The sequence below is a fragment of the Etheostoma cragini genome, chromosome 18 (assembly GCF_013103735.1).
Source record: "Etheostoma cragini isolate CJK2018 chromosome 18, CSU_Ecrag_1.0, whole genome shotgun sequence".
Lineage (NCBI taxonomy): Eukaryota > Metazoa > Chordata > Actinopteri > Perciformes > Percidae > Etheostoma > Etheostoma cragini.
This window is the reverse complement of record NC_048424.1, coordinates 20,225,189-20,244,187: the sequence shown is the minus strand read 5'-3', so window position 1 is coordinate 20,244,187 and position 18,999 is coordinate 20,225,189. Positions and strand designations below refer to the sequence as shown.

The following is an 18,999-nucleotide window of genomic DNA, read 5'->3' as shown; positions in this document are numbered from 1 at the left end:
GGAGCTCACTACCGCCGCCTCTGGCCTGGATGTTTGCGAAATTGCAATTTAATTTTTTTAAAGAAAAAAGCATGGGTTTCTGTCGAATGGTCCAGAATTACACGGTTTTAATTAATTATGGTCTCACTTAAGAAATAATGTATTAAAAAATACAAATAATGGTTGTTGAAGTGTCTTATCTAGGTTGTTTCTGTCAATTGTTCACTGACGTCCGCTTTAATTTCTCTGCTCTTAAACGTGACGTGGCTTTCCTTTGCAGCCGGAAGAGAGACAGGTTTGCTTGTCTGATGCTGAGCAGCTGAAGTATCGCTCGAACCCAGTGTAAAACCCCAATTTAAGGGATCATGTAAGTAATATTATAAGTTGAACTACTTTGCAGTTAATTTAATGTCGTATATTTCTGGAAGCTTTATATGTAGCGTTCCCTTTTGGGTTAGCTAACGTTAGCTAGCATCGTTAGCTAACGTTGCACAGACTAGTGATCCAAATGTAGCATGATTTGCATTTTGATTAACAACCATGTAATCAGTAATAAAGCGATGGTTTTCGGGTCAATATACATATTTATAAGCAGAATACAGCGAATAGCAAGTATAGGCGTTTTGTGGTCAGTCACTACACATTAAAATGACGTCATGATATGATTGTTTATGCTGGGGGTTTTATAAATTTTATGTAATCTCATTGCTAGACATTTTATAAAGATTTTTTTTTCCATGCATCTTTCAAAGCAGCTATTTGTTTTATTTTCCCAATATAATAAGAATTGATGAATTACTCGCAGACATAATCTTTACTATTATTGTGAATATTAAAAAGTAATGGTTATAACGTCCATTCAATTAAATGGATGTAAACAAGTCAAGGAAGGTCATAAAATGCATTCAGGTAGATGTGTAAAAGGTGTGTTTTTCCTTTGGGAAATGGACAGAGATGATGCAAAGTGACATAATTTCATGGTGAATTGAGTGATCCTAGCTGCTTTTGACTTAAGTTGTAATATTATCTCTTTATCCTCTGCAGAATGGTGACGGACGTGCAGCTGGCCATATTCGCCAACATGCTTGGCGTGTCATTGTTCCTGCTGGTTGTGCTGTATCACTACGTTGCTGTCAATAACCCCAAGAAGCTGGAGTAGAGTCCCCCCAGTATGGTCGAAGAGGTGAATGCAATTTATGGCTTTGATGGTTCAGCATTTTGATCTAATTTATATAGTTTTGGTTGCCACTGCCAGCCATGATCAAGTCAAGTTACTTAACCCTCCTTTTCTTTGGGTCATATTTGACCCATATTCATAGTTTCTATATTAGAACATTTTGGGTTTCTTTCAAACACATTTTATTGAATTTTTGCTGTTTTATTTAATTGTCTTGAATTATTCTGACTTCACTTTGACAGTCTGATTATCCATCAACATACATTCCTCTGATCTTAAATATTAGAATTATTCATACTTTCTGCTTTTTTAACTTAAGTTAGATATAACTTCATATAGGCTACATGTGGTGTACTGACCTTAAATTCCCGAAAGTGTAAAACTAGTCATAAAAAAGTTAAAAAAAATGATGGAAAAACAGATGAAGAGACACAAACGCTGCATTTAGTGACAGAAGTGTCCAAAAGTGTTAATTTTTTTTAAGCCCGAAAGACAACACAAGGGTTAAAGACTTGAAAAATCAAAGCATATTCAGCTACAGAGGACTATTCTTTCCCGGGTTTAACATCTGTGAACCTGCTGAAAATCGTTTTCTCCCCACAGGTGAGATGGGAGTCAATACCATCACCATGGAAACAACATTCCCCACTTCAGTCCCAAGAGATGAATTTCTTTGTAAGATTGCACAGTAGTGTTTTTTTCTAATAAAAAAAATGTATATGGCTTTTGCGTTAATGCGTCATTCATTCCTTAAGTTCTTCTGCATGCACACTAGTCTTATTGAGGTATTATATTGCAATACCTTTCAAGTTCCAACACAGTATTATATCAGTCATAGTAGAAGTAATTAGGTAAAAATCTGTTCATATGTCACTGGGTTTATGATGTGCTCATTACATTTAAAAAGACAACTCCTATAACAGTTTGTCTTACACAAAATATTTATATCATATGAATTTATATGGTAATAAAGTACAGGTTCCTATATTGGTGTGCTGTGGAGCAAAAAGCTGGGGACTGCAGCAGATGCAACCACTGCCAGGCATTATGGGATTTGGTGTCTTTTCTCACTGGGGTCTCATTCCCATTCATGCTTGAGGGTGGCCTGCTCTAGGCAGGTACAGCTGTGCCATGTTTTCCCCTCCAATTTTAACAACTCATTACTTTCCTCCAAGAGATAATTGGAGCCTTAAAAGGTCCAGCCACTACTACTACTGTATTTATCCTAAAATCATTTGGCACACGTGGCTCACACAGAATTTCCATCACATATGACAATATGTGCGGTTAGCTATTGTGTCATTATTGGACTTAAAAGTCCAGTTCAGTTTCTTTGCTGTGGATCAGCGTAGATCAACTGCTACTAAGATCAGTGTTGTAAAACCATGAAAATGTCCATGGGGGGCACAATATGCAAAACACCAAGAACTTCTGGAATAATTACATTAAATACACACTTCACTTCCTAAAATCCCAATGGAAATACAGAGGTCATAAAGGTGCTGTCGTGCTTGTCAGTCGGAATAAAAATCAACCCGCTGCTGTTATAGTACAAGTGGCTGACTGTAAAAATACTAGTGCATTACAGTGTTGGTCGGAGTGCTTTTAACATCTTATTTCGGAGGAGGGACATCAGAAGGCAAGGACTCAAATCACAACAACAGATATGTGAAGTACAACGGTAATAGCTGAAAGGTTAAAGGATGTTTCAAACCTACGGATTCTTGTTTTAGTTGGAAAACTTGGATGGGGAAGTTTTGCACCTCTCCCGTAACCTTAGCAACAGTTCATTGAGCAAGGCACTAAACCTCCAGCTGCTCCAGTGGAGCTGCTTTATAATGGTTGGAATGGACAGCTCCACGGTCTGACTATGTGGAACAGCATGGTTGAAAACACCACGCATGCTCTGGAAAATCAGAATAAATAATAGTAACATTGTTGTATTGCACATTAAGATGCCCCAAATACGTCTCCCCCTTGATGACAGTGCCCCCTCTTGTTTCCTAGTTTTAAATGGTTTTGGTCACAATATAATGGAAGCAAATATAGACATTTACGCCAGCCTCTTCTGTGCAGTTCCTAGGCTTCTCCACACAGGGTCACTGTCTCACACAGGGTCACAGTCTCAAGCAGGGGCATCCCGGGACTTTCCTCAACCTTGGAAGACAACATCATACAGTTTTAGCAATTTGGTTCATTCTCTCTCCGATTGTACATATAAGATACTATATGTGTCTGTTTCACCTGTTGCACTGTCCCATCCTTCTCTTCTGCAGGTTCTATAATAGTAGTTTCTGTGTAGTGAAGACTCCTATCTGGGCTTTTCTTCATTAGTGCTTTAGAGACCAACTGCACGGCACTCTCTTTTTTCCCCGATACACCTGCATATGGCAATAAATGTGATGTTAACTGTGGATTTGTGCAGTTTACATACTGGAAAGAGTAAACTCTAAAAGCAACGTCATGCAGCACTTTCCACTCATGGAACAAAGGAAAATAGCTGTGACACTTGTATGGGATTATATATTAAAGCCCTATTGAGAGCCACAGGTATGGAAATGGGAAGCTGCATGTTTCACCGTGCCACTAAAAGCTGGTCCAAAGTGTTATATCAACCGACAAATTTGCTAAACCCTGAATGTCACACATCCTATTTTGACTGGTGCAAGCATTAGTCAGGGAACCGTCTCCAGACCAAACCGAGCCGAGCCAATAGCACGGCAACGTGTGTAAGTGTATGCATACATGCCTGACAGTGCCAGGTGTCGATGGAGGCCAGGTCTAAGCAGCTTCCAGACCTTCATGGTGGCTGACGCCTCCTTATCTCCTGATGGAACTGGGTTAATGCTCCTAGGGGATGCTGTGGCGTCATGTGCAGGAGGGCTTTCAGTGGACCCCACCCTCCTGATGGGGATGCGGCTCGCGTGGGGTTGCAGCTCACATCTGGGCAGGCAACAAAGAGGTTAGCATGTCTAACCCATGGAAATAAAACAAGAGTGAAACGGATTGTGAATCCGTTTTCTGTGGTCATTTGACTAGTACTAAAGACAATGGTGATTGATTTTAGTTAAAATGGTGACAAAACACGTCAGCTGGGCTGTAAAGTGTATCACAGACTACTTCTCAGGGAGGAGGGCGGACAGCAGCTCCTGACACGGATGGCTGCATAGATGGCTAACCTGTCTGTGACGCAGAGGGACCGGCAGCTAGCCCGCTGATTGGCCCCTCTTCTGTAACCAGTGTAGCATTAAAGCATGGTGGAATTAGCATGCTAGGTAGCTAACTAGCAGACGGCTGGCTAGTTAGCTGGCTTGCTAATTCCGGCGTGCTGTCATGCTTTACTATGTACAGAACATGAGCCGAACAAAGTTGTCACTTACCTGGTGACAGCAGTTAACAGTGTGTTGCTAAATTGTATTCATTGGCTCTCTATGCTTTGTTGAACTCCACTAGTCGTTACTGAAAAACCTCACCTCAGTGAGTCCCCGACAGGGCTGCACGACATGAGGAAAACATCTAATTGCGATTATTTTGACTGATATTGCGATATGATTCACAATATTGGAGGGAATGATCCTTTTTGTATCATTATTCACATTTTCCTTGAAAATTATTAACATTGAAAGAAATTAAAATGATTATAGTGTGATTTTTTTGCAAGGATCTGCAACCCCCCAAAAAATGTAGGCCAGGACATCTCTGCAGCACCGCAATACTTTAATCAGAATGGTCCGACACACATTTTGCCATTGACATATATTGTGCCCCCCTGCGATTTTGATACAATTGTGATTAATTGGGCATCCCTAGTCCCCGACTCGCAGCAAATCGGTTGATAAGTTTATAAGTTAGTCCGCTACGACGGTACCAGTTCTTTGCAGTGGCAAAGGTACACATAAATATGGCCATCCTGCTATGTTTTTTTAAATGGGTATGTCCGTTCTCATTCTATTTCTATGTTTTCACCCCTCATCGACATTGTGTTTCAGGGTGACAGTGCAGATGTTGGGTGACGGTGGCTCGGGGGTAGAGTGCTCGGCTAGATCCCGGCCTCCTCCGGCCACATGTCAAAGTTCCCATGAGCACGACACCGAACCCCCCAGTTGCTCCCTGGTGCTGAATTTATAGCTGTCCACTGCTCCCAATACATTGCACTGTAAATTGTATGCGACGAGTAAGAGTCAAATTTTCTTATGTTCTTTACAATCCTAATTTTTGTCATCGTTGTGCACTGTTTTTTAATTTAGATTTCATATCGTTTGTGAAATCCAACCCTTTTTTGGCTTGAAATTGTTCCCTGTGAGATTCAAAAACTCCAAGATACATAGACAAGATTGGACTCACTTGCTAAATTTGATGGAGGAAAGGATGTGTTCAGGCCCCAAGGCTTTAGCATTCTGTGACAGATGGAGACATTACAGTGAGACTTCATAAAACAAGTGTCCGTCTTATGTAGGATATATGGTAGAAAATAACTGTCTGGGAGTGTGCCTGTAAGGTCAGCTAACCTCTGTGTGGGCCTCTGCGGGGTGATGAGTGATTGTAAGAGTCCGGCATCCTCTCCTCACACGCCCAGGATGCACGGGGAAAGGAATTCTGGACCAACCCACTGAACTGGGTCCACCAGCCTGAAAGTCTGGGCAGCTGAGGCCTGTTAACCAGACAAGGGGACATGAATACAAGGCACAGGGAACAAAAAGGAGAAAGAGTGTGTGGCAGTGACACCAAAAGGACACCATGTTCATGGTAAATGACAGAAAACGTTTCAGAAATGGATCTACCTCAGATCTTTCTCTTTATCTCACATACAGTAAATCAGTGTTTTGACGAAGAGTCTAATCCAATCGAATGGGGGAGTTTTGACAACACACACACAAGGATCCACACACAGAAGTTGCTTCACAAAGGGATAGTTTTTATTCCAGAGGTTAAACAGAAAGGCGGTAAAGACAGCAGACATTCAAGAAGGTGATATTCTGTTACACAGACAAACACTTACAACCAACCGTAGTCTGATAAAGAAGGTTAGCACCAAATTGAAGGAAACGGCACAATTCTCATAAGGAGCATAAAGCAGAAAGACCTGGTGAGAATGTGACTATGCATAAAGTATTTCCACCTGAAGCTTTTTTGTCATACTCTATACTGCTTTAGGACTGAAACAACCAGGAAACAGGAAATTAAAGTTCACAGTGAGAAAGCAGAATAAAAATACAGTACCCTCCACATTTTTCAGGGCAATGATTTCAAGTGACAGCCCTCCCACTGCAGAGGCTACATGAAAATCATCGCCTTGGTGATATTACAGGAGCATTAAGTAAGACTTTTATATCCCCACAGCACAAAACGACAATCAAATTTGTAGAAGTTGGAGTTTCACTCCTGGTAACCTAATCATTGGTTCTCTAAGAGCAGAGATGTATCTCTCAGGCTTATATTCTCTTTTTGGGAACATTTCACTGCTATCCGTTTGTTTGATACGTGTTCTAATTAGCTTTTTCTTTTGTGAAAAGGTCAACAAAAGACTGTGAATGAAAATCTACAACAAAGCAGATGAGGAGGCAGGATAAATGACCAACCAGATTTTTTTTTTTTTTTTTTTTAAGCAGAGCCTCCAAAACCTACTGCTTACAATGGACACCAGGGCAAGGCACATCATCACTACAATGTCACACAGCACTGGGACAGAGGAGGGCTACAGCGAGTCTAGGCCAGATATTCTGAAAGCTATTTGGATCCATGATCTGGTTTATCTGCTGCTCATGAAAACCTCTCCAGGTCTCGCATGCGCTACCTCTGCATCTTCAGTGCATCTGAAACGGCTGGTCCAAAAAAACACACACCATCATCAAGTACTTGGATGACGGCACACAAAACTGAATTACAGACGAAACACAATAATTCCACAATTGATCTATGAGGCTTACATATAGACCAAGACAACAACATCTCTGCTAACCACAAAATATAGTAACTTTGACAATGGACAGCTTATGGACTAAATACTCGCCACGTTCAGTTTAAACTAGGAAACACACAAATGTGCTTGAATAAATAATGATCACTGTTTTGTCGCTAGTTTGGAGAAACATATAACTGTTTTTTTTAACTATTCACTTAATTACACGTAAATCTATATGGGAATTGTATTAGAAAAATTCTAAAGAGAACTTTAACTGCTTGGACAGTGGAGCAAACACTGCACGTTTATATGGTGTTGCTTATTGGCAAAAAGCTCTATGAAGCAACTCGTTTTTTTATATTTATCTCAAAGGAACTCCGTTATGGTCCCCATGAGGTTTCTGGCAGTAAGCTACGTTGTGAAGATCATAACGCCAAGACCAACGTTGGACTGACACTGGAATGATACAGGTTTCATAACTTTTAAAGAAATGAATCACAGACTCGCATACAAAACTAACCCACAGGTCTTTTAAAGTGATTTTCAGTCACTAGAAATGAAATATAATCTACAGAATGCTCAATTCTAATTTGAACTGACTCCAAATATGACTATAAGTGGATGGTGGGATGAGCTTCTGTATTGCAATGTTTCACATAAATATTCCAGAGAGAAATACAAAGACATTGAAAAAAGAAACTATAGATAATAAGGTGCTTTGATAGATTTTTACAGAATCTACGTTCAGTCTAATTCGGCAAACCAAATTCTCAAAAATAAAACAAAACCTGTAAATAATTAAAAATTCAAGAGCAGCAGGGCTAAAGTAAAAGTATATCATTCATGCTGTAGCTGATCCTTCCATTTACACAGTATTTCTGCAAAAATATCAGCACAGTAACATGGTATTCTTTGTACCTTATTACTTGTATACAGACTAAAAAGGAGACTTCATCAGTGTAATGTAATTAATTAGTATAATATTTCCAATATGAATGTATACTGTAGATATATCCTGTATATTATGTAAGTCCTAGGGACTGTAAAACAAGATCAACAAACACTATACCAGAGGAGAGGACATTGTAATAATAAGCGATGCTTGACTCATGGTTGGTAATTAAATGGAAAAAAAATACATTTTCAACACATTTCACTCACAATTGGAATTTGAGGAATGCTTGTGCCAGAAACATGTCATTACACAGATATGTATGTGCAGATGGAAAAACAAACATATTTTAGAAGTGCTAGCACCAGTGATACACAGACCCACCCCCCCCCACACACACACACACACACACACACACACACACACACACACACACACACACACACTCAATCCAACCACCCACACCTATGCCCAAGCTCTCCCAGGTTAGGTTACATTGAGTCCTGGGTCGGCCCATCTGAAGTATTGGTGGGTGGCTGCAGGCCCTGCAGGAGCAGGGGGCTGAGTTTGGAGAGCAGCCTGGTACGAGGCAGAGCCTGCAGGGAAGGGAGCAAGGCGGAGAGGCTGGGGGAGTGGAGGGAGTACAGACCTGTCATAGTGACGGAGGCCGGGAGGGGACAGGAGCCCGCTGCACACACGGAGGAAGACGAGGAGGACGAGGAGGAAGTGGGTGAGAGTGGGGGGCGGGAGGGTGTGTGGCTGTTGCTGGGAGACCGTAGGATGGAGTGGTGGTGGTGGGGGGGGCGTCTCTTCTCCTGAGGCTTAGGGTCTAAAGAGAGGGAGACACACACACACACACACACACACACACACATACATACGCACACACACATGCACCAGCTCAGAGACATGCAGGAATCAGGGATCAGACTAACACAAAGGGCCCTTGACATGAGCCATGTACTGAGACACACGTGATGTTTAGATGCTCTTGGTACGCTAATTGACGAGTTGTATGTCAGAATCTGCATGATGGGGAAAAAAATCCAAGTGCGGGTAAAAAAAAAAAAAAAAAAAACTAGTATCTTCCAGAATTTTTCTACCCAAGAAATCCATTTGGTCTTGGTGCCTTGGAACAGGGCACATCTGAGTAGAACTAATGTGGGAAAGTGAAAACATGCATGCACTTACAGCAGCAGCAGTCATGCAGGGGTTAACTGATGATCCAGGCCATAGACACCCAGGACATTCCTTAATTTGTCCATGTCACTGAAATCCAGCCAAACCCAAACCTGGGACCAATTTTACACCCCCATCACAAAGAACCTAGTTTATGTCGACGGGAGTTCATTTACAGGATAGTTCCGGTGCCGCCGGATGTCCCTTACTTTCTGCTTTCTTTGTGTTTACTTTAAAGACTTGTTGGATCGAGCAATATTAACCGGAACCTGGGCAATGTTACCGTGGCTTGCAAAAGTTTACACACCCATGCTAAAGTTGATACAAAAGAGGAATAACTGATTTTTTTTGGGGGAAAATCCAACCTTTTAAGGACCCCAATTTTCTTTGTGGATGAATAATGTATTGTAAATACATAAATGTTCTACCTTAAAATACAGGGGGCATAAGTATACACCCCCCTATGTTAAATTCCCATAGAGGCAGGCACATTTTTATTTTATAAAGTCCAGTTATTTCATGGATCCAGGATACTAGGCATCCTGATGAAATTCGGGATGATGCATCCTAGGCATCCTGTTAAAATTTGGATCATGCAACAAGGCAGGCAGGCCTGCTTGGTTCCTTTGGGGAATGACTGCAAATATTTACAAAGAATACTTTATGTTCATGGCATTTACTTTCTAATTGGGATGGTTTGAGACCGATTGGCGGGAATTTGGGAATGGATGAAGTTCACGTGGCAACACACTGGTAAGAGCAAATTAAGTTTAATCATGTATCCAACAAACCCCTGAGTCTTTTTTTATCCTATTGAGGAGCGTATGCTCCTCTTGCCAGACCTTCCTCTTTATCACTGTGGAGACAGGTCTGGCAATGCGAGACTACAATGACCCTGAAGCCAACAGTCAAACAGGCACTGACCCAGTAGCTTAACAACTTCAACAGCAGAAAGAGAGGACTGTAGCAAGAAAGAGATGATGTGAGGTGATAGAAAATGCCAGCCAGCAACGGAGAAGCAGACGGCAGAGAGATCAACTTACCCCTGACTGGCCCGAGTGTCTTGTTGCCTCCGCGTCCGCCGCTGTGAGTGCTGTTGTGCGTGCTGTTGTGCTGTGTGTGAGTTCGGGGTGGGGGGCAGCCAAACGTAAAGCTCGGGGAGCTGTGCATCTTTGGGGAGGGAGTCTGGCTGCTGCTACTGTGGCTGTTGCAGCGAATGCGACTGAGGGTGTTCTCCGATGTCGAGCCAGACAAACAGCTGCTCGGAAAGTCAAGACAAGCACAGAAACCCATGACCCGAATGTTACATGGGACAAAGAAACTAAGGGTACTGAAGCCTGTAGTCTTTTTTGGTTTACTAAAAGAGATGTAAACTCACTTGTTGAAGCTCTTTGGCGGTGATGCCTTGCTGCCATTGGGGTGTATTCTTGTTGGGGGCTGAGCGTGGATGTGTGTGTTCAGGCCTTTGGTGTTGCGGACGTGCTTGAGGATCCAAGCTCGAAGGTTCATCAGGCAGCTGTGCTCCGACAGCACCAGCCGTGGCCAGGGGTTGCACTCTGCCATGTCCAGGGCTGAGATCGCTACGGCACGCCCCACCTGATGCACAACACCCATTGGTTCGCGTCACATGGTATGGTTTTGCATGCAGTTACCATCTATAGGGCTGCACAATCAATCGCAATATGAACTAGCGCAATATACAAAATCGCAGGAGGGCGCAATATTTGTTAAAGGCTAACTATGTGGTAAAACATTTTAAAATAAAATATCGTGGTGCTGCAAAGATGATCCGGCCTACAAATCGTATCCTACAGACTAAAGAAAAAATATTTGTTTGGTACAGAACTTCACAAAAAATCTTCAATCATTTTATTCATATATTTTTCAATGAAAATAAGAATGATACAAAAGTGATCATTCCCTCCAATATCGTGAATCACATCGCAATATCAGTCAAAATAATCGCAATTATGTATTTACCTCATATCGTGCAGGCTTAATCACATATCTAAAACACGACTGTGCAGCTATTGTAGAATTATAAATTGATGACAAGGAAATCAATAGCTTGAGATGCAATGTGTTGAAAAGTTATTCATTTACATTCTCCAAAAACCTGCCATCCTTAATCAGAGAATCCTATTCCCCTCTGAATGAGAACGAATCCTTGCTCAGTAACCCTTGTTTTCCTACCTGTTCAAATATTTCTGGAGTGTATTTTGGAGGGAATGATGGCGGTGGAGGGGGGGTTGCCCGTCCGTTGTCATGACAAGCAGGTGGAATGGTGTTCATGGTTTTTCCTGTGTTGTAGTTGCACTCCAAAGTGTAGCTGATGGGAACCCAATAACAGAAACTTGTCAAAAATATACATTTAAAGCTCGAACACAAACTAGATGTATGAGTTGACATCCAATCATTTACATTCAAGGTAATGACTGAGAAAGAACAGCAGATTCTTTCTGCAAGTTCGATTTCACATGACCCTTGTAAACTGCATTTTGACAGAGTTAAGCATTATTAAAAGCACCATGAAAGATTGGCAACTGTGGGATTATCACTTTTCTTTACATCCAGAAAGGCGTACTCTGACTCTCAGAGATTCCAAAAAAACTAAAACTGTTTTTAAAAGCTGTCCATGTGCTTTTGAAGGGGACAACCATACACGTCACAATACTGTTGGCTTTTGGCGAGTTCATTGAAATCTGACCTGTGGAGCAGCCCTATGGCCTTGTGAACGGCCACGCGCCCGCTGCCTTCTTTAGACTGACCATCTCTCTTGTCCCGTGCGTACATGTTTTTCTCCGAGAAGTTACAGCCCAGGAAATCAAAGTGGGCGGAGTTCACAGCGATCAGCCGTGGATACAGCATGTTCTCTACCTGCAGAGAGAGAGTGTGCAGGAACTTAGATGTATCCAAAAAGTATAGTAAAGCTTGTGCTGCGGCTGCTGTATGGGGATAAGCAAAAACATAAGGACATGATTCAAAACAATTCACTTGAATAAAAGACACTAATTGCTAAAAAATATAATACAAATCTTTCGTAGTTTTACCTGCTGGCTCTCGTCAGAAAGGTTATTTCCGTACATGAAGCATCCCCGTTTGGAGGCGTGGCCGTGTAAGTCCACGTAATATGCCACGCCGCCATCCTGGGGTGGAATTGCTTCCTGTTCCTCCACCTGTGGTACTGTTACCTCTACAGTAACAGGAGCTACAGTCTCCGGGGCGCTAGATGAGTTGTTCTGGTCCCCCCTCCCCATCTCTGTGGTGACCCAGGTGTTTTCCTCCATCGCCATGGGAACTTCTGGCAGCGCGGAATCTGCATCCTTCTCTGCGTTTCGTTGGTTCAAGCTGACTTCAAGGGCAGTGAAGGGAGGGGACTGATGCTGATTGGCAGGTTTGACGCCAAGTGGCGCGGTCTGAGGGTGTGGGGAGCTGTTACAGGGATTGCTGGACTGTGTATTGCGCCGGCGGTTGTGTGTGTGGTGGTAGAGCAAAAGTGTTTTGGCTGCGTAGATGGAAGGGTGCACCTCAGGGCTGGGATTTAGGTATTGTCTGTTCAAGTTCACACCCCTGGAATCAGTCCTGCAAACGAGAGACAGGTTGCTAAAAACACTGGAAACACTGCTCAGTTAACCCTCTTGTTACCCTCGGGTCAAATTGACCCGTTTTCCTATATCAGTGTTCTTTTTAATTCCCCAAAATAACATGATTGATTCCAAACAACGCTCTTTGGCAAGTACAAATCTCTACTTTCATTCATTTTGGGGTGGTTTATTCAATTTTATAGCATTTGAAAAACAATTGAAGAGGTTTTGAAATAGTATTGAGTAAAAGTTGACATATTCCAGCCTGTGATCATCCATCAACAAAATTCCTTTAATTTTAGTCCAAATAATTCCTAATTTCTGCTTTTCTGACTCAAACATTAGGTATCATATCCTATAAATGAGGTTTATTGACCATAAATTCCAAAATGAACTGTAAAACTAAAGTTTCTCTTCTAACCTTTGCCTGGCCAGCAGTGCGTTTACATGCAAGACATTCTGTCCTCTAACACAGACCCACACACACACACACACACACACACAATATCACTGTGGTTAAATCATTACTACGTAATGCTTCCAAATAAATTTGGTGTAGGGGGAAAATCTGATCGTTACAGCAACTAGGTTACTACAGTACATGTCAACACAATCCATCATTTCCTTTGTAACCTGACTGTGTTACTGAAATTGTAACTGCACTGTAACCTAACTGCAGCCCTGCTACAGGCAGTGTAGTAACAAAGTACAAATACTTTGTTCTCGTACGTAAATAGAATTTTCCCGTATCAGTATTTTACTTCAGTAATTATATTTCCGGAAACTTTTACTCCACTACACATCATTATACATTTAATTTAATCCTAAATTAAATGTATACTTTTACTCCACTACATTTCCCCTTAGCATCTTTGTTACTACAAAATAAAATCAGAAGATTTTTTTTTTACACTGGAAATAAGCAGATTTGGCAAATCATTGCTCCTAGATTTCAAGTTAATGCAATCTCCATGTCAGCTGGTGATATACTGCCCGTTTGTTGCTAAGCGGCAAAAAAAGAAAAGAAAAAAACATTAGGCAGAACTGAAGAAGAGGAGGAAGTGTAATAACCGATAGTGTCATGGAAGCACCTGGTGCAGGCTCTGCCGCCATGGTAACAGACAATTAATACCCTGACAACAGTGGTGAGCACGGTGGTTGTCAAATATGGGAACATAATGATTTTTTTTTATTTTTTACTTCTAATAATTAAGTACATTCAATATAAAAAAAATTACTTTTGATACTTAAGTACAGTAAATATCGGATACTTTACAACTTTTACTCAAGTAATATTCTAAAAGGAGACTTTAACTTCTACCAAAGTAATTTTCTTGTAAGATACTTGTACTTTTACTCAAGTACTGCTCTCAAGTACTTTTTGAAAGACTGATGAGAGAAAGAAAACTAGCTTTGTGACAACAATGGTGGATCCGTGCAGCATGGCAATCCATGACATCACACTCCACATTACCGGAGAACCAAAAATAGAAAATGCTTATATATAATGTCAAAACACACATTTACAAGCATCAAGTGCATATCACAGCAAAACCATGTGACCAAGACAAAATATAACAAACCATACCAATCAATGACTACATGTGCGATTCTTACCTGTAGTGGCCACGAACGACCCCGTCTGGGTTGAGCATGGGAATGAGCTTGAACACAAATATTTTCCGGAGCGCATGAGCACGCGGGTCATCTCTTCTGAGGATAAAGTTGAGGAAACCGTTGAACACAAAGGATGAGGGAGTCTCGCCGGGGTGCACTCGGCTGCTGAGAAAAAACACCTGCGGACACACGCAGCCACATGAGGGCCCACGGTCGGCTTCGCTGGTTCGACATTACGAATGAGAATACGTATTGTGTGTTTATGTATGACTGAGCGATACCCTTTTGCTGGGGAAGCGGTGTGGTCTCGGGGTGTTGGCGTCGGGAAACAGCTCGGGCAGACGCGGTTCTCTCTCATCTTGCATCCCGTTGCAGTTGGTCACAGTGATCAGGTCCACCCTATTGCCATCTAGAGAGTGGCACAGCAACTCCCTGTGATAATACACACTGTCTGGTTCACTGACAGGGAGAGGATGGGAATTGGCGGGAGAGAAAGTAACAATTTGTACAAATTAGAAGGGCAGTAATAAAAAATAAATAAAAAAGCCAAACGTTTCAAACTAGATAGCTAGCTAGCTAGACAGATAGATACAGTAGATGGATAGATAGATAGATAGATACATACATATTTACTGATCGCACTAAAATGGGAATTTATAGTGTTGCAGCAGCAAAATTAGTCACACAGCACAGAATATAAATATAAATGAAATACTACTACAATATACATACATACAATATACATGACAAATATTATGAATAAAATACAAGAACCAATATTTGAAAATATATACAAGTTGGGTATACAAGAACAAATATTTAATATTTACTACATGTAGTAACTACATGTAATAACTACATGTGTTGCGTCTGTTTTAGAGGCGTCTCTGTGTGTGTTGTGCTTCACCTGCTCGGACTGAGTTGAGCAGCGTTGGGGTAGCTCTTGTCAAACTGCTGCAGCATCTCCTGGCACTCACTGTAAGAGAACGGGAAGCAGAAGGAGAAGAAAGTGGTCGCTCCTCTCGCCTCCGATAGCCGGTGGGTGAAGGAGAGGATGAACTGGTTATCTACATTCTGCAACACAACAGAAGACATATTATGAGTAAGATAATAATAGCTGTCAGAAGCCAGACCGACAGCATTCTGTCGCGCTGGCTCCTGAGGCCCACATCCTCTCCCCGACAGCCTCAGGATGTCTAAATACCTCAAATGTGGGTCTGTCCCGGGTCCTTTCCCATCGGTTCTTGCCGGGTAAGGTGCGTACGAGAGGAGCCATGCCCTGGCTGTAGAGCTTCCTCTGGTTGTTCATGTTCATCACATTGATTTTCAGTAGCTTCCCAGGTGCGGCTCCCCTCACGCTGAAGTAAAACCATGATCTGAAACAGAACAGCATGGAACCTAAGTCCCTTTCAAACAGCCTGTTCAAGACAGAGTTGTCGCACCTTTAAGCCAGCAGCACAGGTAGTCACAGAGCCGTAACAGGGCCAAAGCAACGTTTTTGTGAAAGGGACAGCTGGCATGGTGGGACTACATGCATTAATAAGCCCAAGTCAACCCACAGGCAGCTCAAAATGTGACAAAGCAGCATTCACAGTTGCCAAAGTTATTATTAACTTACAGAATCATTGCGTTCGTCTCAAACACGTACACACATGCAGGGAATGCGGCCGTCTCTGTCCTTCTCTCTACCAACAATTATGCTACAATGATGCATAAGGTTTGCTGTTCATGTGCGGATCAGCTCACACAAACTAGACACAGACACTGTTGTGTTACGGCATGCTATGTCAAATGACACAGTAGGGCGGCACTACGCTACCCTGGAAATCCAGAGTTCTCACGAGAGCACAATTTGAATTTGGCATTGAGTAATGCTGCTCATTAACTATACCCTTGTATCTCTTATAGGCGGGCCGGAGGCAAGCTAAACAGATGATAACAGTCTAATCTACCAGTTAGCTGTGCTGGCAGCTAAGCGTACTGAATGTAGCTCTGGATACGTCACCCTGTGTGTTTTTGTGATTGGATGTAGTGTTATCCAATTGTGTCCAGTAAGAATAACAAACACATGCTTGAGTCCCATTGAGTTGGGCCATTTTCTTTACTCAGTGCCAGACCCTTAATCTTTCAGATTTGGGTCTGGATTTCCAGGCTAGCATTATGCTGCCTTTGCTTGGTTCTATGTGAATAAACAAAGCCTTAAAAACATAACGGCCAGACCTGCATTGAGCGCTTTTTGGAACTTCTGTGTGGCTCTTGTGTAAGGTTGTGTGCAGAAAGTAAACCCATTTATCTACAAAGAGGCTTTGCTTATGCCTTTTGCTGTCTCTTGTGTGAATAACAAACTATTTGCTACATACTCAGATGTTTTTTTTACCTGTTTCCATTCTCATGTTCTGTGCCACCGCAGTCTGGCTGCGTCCACACGTTGAACTCATAGTCAGGAGTGATGTTTGGCCCTGAGAGGGCACTCCCACCAGAGGCTAAATCGGTAGGAGGGCTGGAGCTGCCCTTCTCCACCTTCTCCACACGTGCCAGGTTCCCTGAGTCAAACTTGGAGCTGAAGACAATATTACCAAAGCGAGCTTCCATGGTTCCGGACTCTGGCCTCTCACTTTACTCCGCTCTAGTTCTTCGTGAAGTGCCAGTCGGAGGTCTGACAGCCTGGAATGAAATCAGATGCATTTAAATATACAATAACAGGAAAAAAATATAAGGAAAGACAAAGGTGCTTTTGGTGGAACATCCAGTATATTAACAAAAATACAAACAGCTCCAGTGCAATGACACAGGGGATGACATGACCAGGACACTGCATGACTAATCATATTGTACATATCTTAAAAGGGACTGTGACTAGTAAAAAGTCAAATGTCCTTTCTTCTCTAGTTTTGAGTAGCCATAGTGCATGTTCTAGATATTTTAAATGTTGTAGCCTTACATACATTTAGGAGTGATATCTTTGTTTTAGATATCCCAAAAATGTTTTGGTACTCTTAACACTAATTGGAAATATATGTTTCACTGACAATAACGACGAAGGTGACGTTACATGGCATTCATATTTCAGATCTAAAGTGAATTAAAGACATTTAAGTTAAACTAAGAGGATAAGCAGGTTATATCCCTTTTGCTGGTTACTATGTAATAGAGCTGGGCAATATATCAATATCGTGATATGAGACTAGATATTGTCTTATATTTTAGATATTGTAATATGGCATAAGTGGTGTCTTTTCCTAGTTTTAAGTTTTAGGCTGCATTTCAGTAAAGTTATGTAATTTGCACAACTTACCAGACCAGACTGCTTTATTATTTGCCTTTACCCTCATAGTCATTTTATCCACATTACTGAAGATTAGTTATCAAATATCTCATTGTGTAAATATGTTGTGAAAGAACAATTAGTCAACACTACAATATCGTTGCGGTATCAATATCGAGATATTTGATCAAAAATATCGCGATATTCGATTTTCTCCAAATCGCCCAGCCCTAATATGTAATTAGAGACATCATTTAGATGAAAATGAAAACTTGCTTAAATGCGTAACAGCGACAGCCTGAGGTCGCTAAGGAAAATACAACCAAAGCCAACATGTATACAACATTTTCTACAGTTACAACGCAGTGTACCCACTGGTGCAGATGAATTGTAGTATGCTTATCATTTATGACAACATGTCTGCACATCTAACCTGCAGGGTACAACAATGGCTGCTGTTTGATTTCGGTGTCAGAGCAATAACAACAGCAGCTGCCCGATATCTAGCACGCAGTAAGGGGGTGTGATGTGACGTTAACAGCTAGAAGCTTTACAGTCGGTTCACAAGATGCTTTCGTAAAACACGATTTAAATCAGCTAACGCTAGCTTATATTTACTACTATGCAAGTCTTCATGGCCATTGTCATTACGTTACCGTTAATGTTACACACAGCTAATAACGCTAGCTAGCGTACGTTTCTAAGCTACTAAAGCTAACTTAGCTAACGTTACCAAACTAACGTTAGCAGTTGTTGCTCGAAACGAGCTTATTTTTAGCAAATAGACGGTTCCCCATAGTTACACTGTTAATACAGTGTAGATGCAGTAATGCTTTTAGGAGACACAATTAATTTTCAGTCTTACAAGGCTATTTTCCTTCGATGTCCATTTTAGTTGTCATCGTCCTTCGTATCCCTCAATTCATTGCTCTGGATGCTGCGTTCAGGGTTCTCTGTAGAAATGAACGCTGCCTGGAAATGTCATTTCGCTTTTTGTGACAGTGACAAGTAGCACGACTTTTTTTTGTTATTTATGCGTTCCAAACGGCAGGATTTGTGGGAAGAACAAGTTTGTAAAATTAACTGATATTATCAGTCAGAGACAATAAAAAACAGATTTACATACGCACACATTTTTACCCTTATCAAGTGACCAAAATTATGGTTAGGATGCTGTTCAGACTAAACAATGTGTAGGCTAAAATAAACACAAATATAGCAATTAAACAAAACAAATCTCAACAACAATGTCCATTTTGCAGCATAAGGCCTACCTTTGTGTTGTATTCATGTTGATAACTGAAGTGCTGTGTAAAAACTGTAGTATGGAAGCCACTCTTGGCTTATGGGGGGCTTAATTATGTCACAATGGCTTAGGCTAATTATCTTAAACAAAAGGTTTAG

General features: G+C 41.5%; 2 protein-coding genes across 5 annotated transcripts; one reads left to right on the top strand and one right to left on the bottom strand.

The window, feature by feature from the left end:
• The first annotated feature begins 65 nt into the window (after nucleotides 1-65).
• On the top strand, nucleotides 66-1,883 carry ost4 (oligosaccharyltransferase complex subunit 4 (non-catalytic)). Of its 2 annotated transcripts, XR_004660351.1 has the most exons (3): nucleotides 66-346; nucleotides 1,024-1,162; nucleotides 1,760-1,883. XR_004660351.1 is itself a non-coding variant. In XM_034899728.1 (2 exons), exon 1 carries the CDS (start codon nucleotides 1,025-1,027, stop codon nucleotides 1,136-1,138), a length of 114 nt encoding a protein of 37 aa, XP_034755619.1. In that variant the 3' UTR covers nucleotides 1,139-1,162; nucleotides 1,760-1,883. The 2 variants fall into 2 exon arrangements, 1 of the variants encoding a protein (XP_034755619.1); XM_034899728.1 differs by lacking the exon at nucleotides 66-346 and having other exon boundaries at nucleotides 1,025-1,162.
• An 893-nt stretch (nucleotides 1,884-2,776) lies between these two features.
• agbl5 (ATP/GTP binding protein-like 5) lies at nucleotides 2,777-18,640 on the bottom strand. Of its 3 annotated transcripts, XM_034899724.1 has the most exons (18): nucleotides 18,461-18,565; nucleotides 17,888-17,893; nucleotides 16,708-16,994; nucleotides 15,535-15,706; nucleotides 15,238-15,404; nucleotides 14,612-14,789; nucleotides 14,331-14,509; nucleotides 12,180-12,711; nucleotides 11,837-12,006; nucleotides 11,323-11,458; nucleotides 10,508-10,725; nucleotides 10,173-10,387; nucleotides 8,600-8,779; nucleotides 5,665-5,807; nucleotides 5,501-5,553; nucleotides 3,906-4,099; nucleotides 3,401-3,537; nucleotides 3,236-3,313 (listed from the first exon to the last, which is right to left on the bottom strand). In XM_034899724.1, exons 3-18 carry the CDS (start codon nucleotides 16,920-16,922, stop codon nucleotides 3,236-3,238), a joined length of 2,967 nt encoding a protein of 988 aa, XP_034755615.1. In that variant the 5' UTR covers nucleotides 16,923-16,994; nucleotides 17,888-17,893; nucleotides 18,461-18,565. The 3 variants fall into 3 exon arrangements, with proteins under 3 accessions (XP_034755616.1, XP_034755617.1, XP_034755615.1); XM_034899725.1 differs by lacking the exon at nucleotides 17,888-17,893 and having other exon boundaries at nucleotides 2,777-3,313; nucleotides 18,461-18,640; XM_034899726.1 differs by lacking the exons at nucleotides 8,600-8,779; nucleotides 17,888-17,893 and having other exon boundaries at nucleotides 2,777-3,313; nucleotides 18,461-18,640.
• Between the last annotated feature and the right edge of the window lie 359 nt (nucleotides 18,641-18,999).

Excerpts from the sequence above, each read along its gene's own strand:
- ost4 (XM_034899728.1), top strand. The coding sequence starts at position 1,025 with ATGGTGACGGACGTGCAGCTGGCCATATTCGCCAACATGCTTGGCGTG.
- agbl5 (XM_034899725.1), bottom strand. The coding sequence starts at position 16,922 with ATGGAAGCTCGCTTTGGTAATATTGTCTTCAGCTCCAAGTTTGACTCA. Across the intron at positions 14,510-14,611 it reads ACCGCTTCCCCAGCAAAAGG|GTGTTTTTTCTCAGCAGCCG; the intron begins GTATCGCTCAGT and ends GTGTGTCCGCAG. Across the intron at positions 5,554-5,664 it reads CCGCAGAGGCCCACACAGAG|AATGCTAAAGCCTTGGGGCC; the intron begins GTTAGCTGACCT and ends CATCTGTCACAG.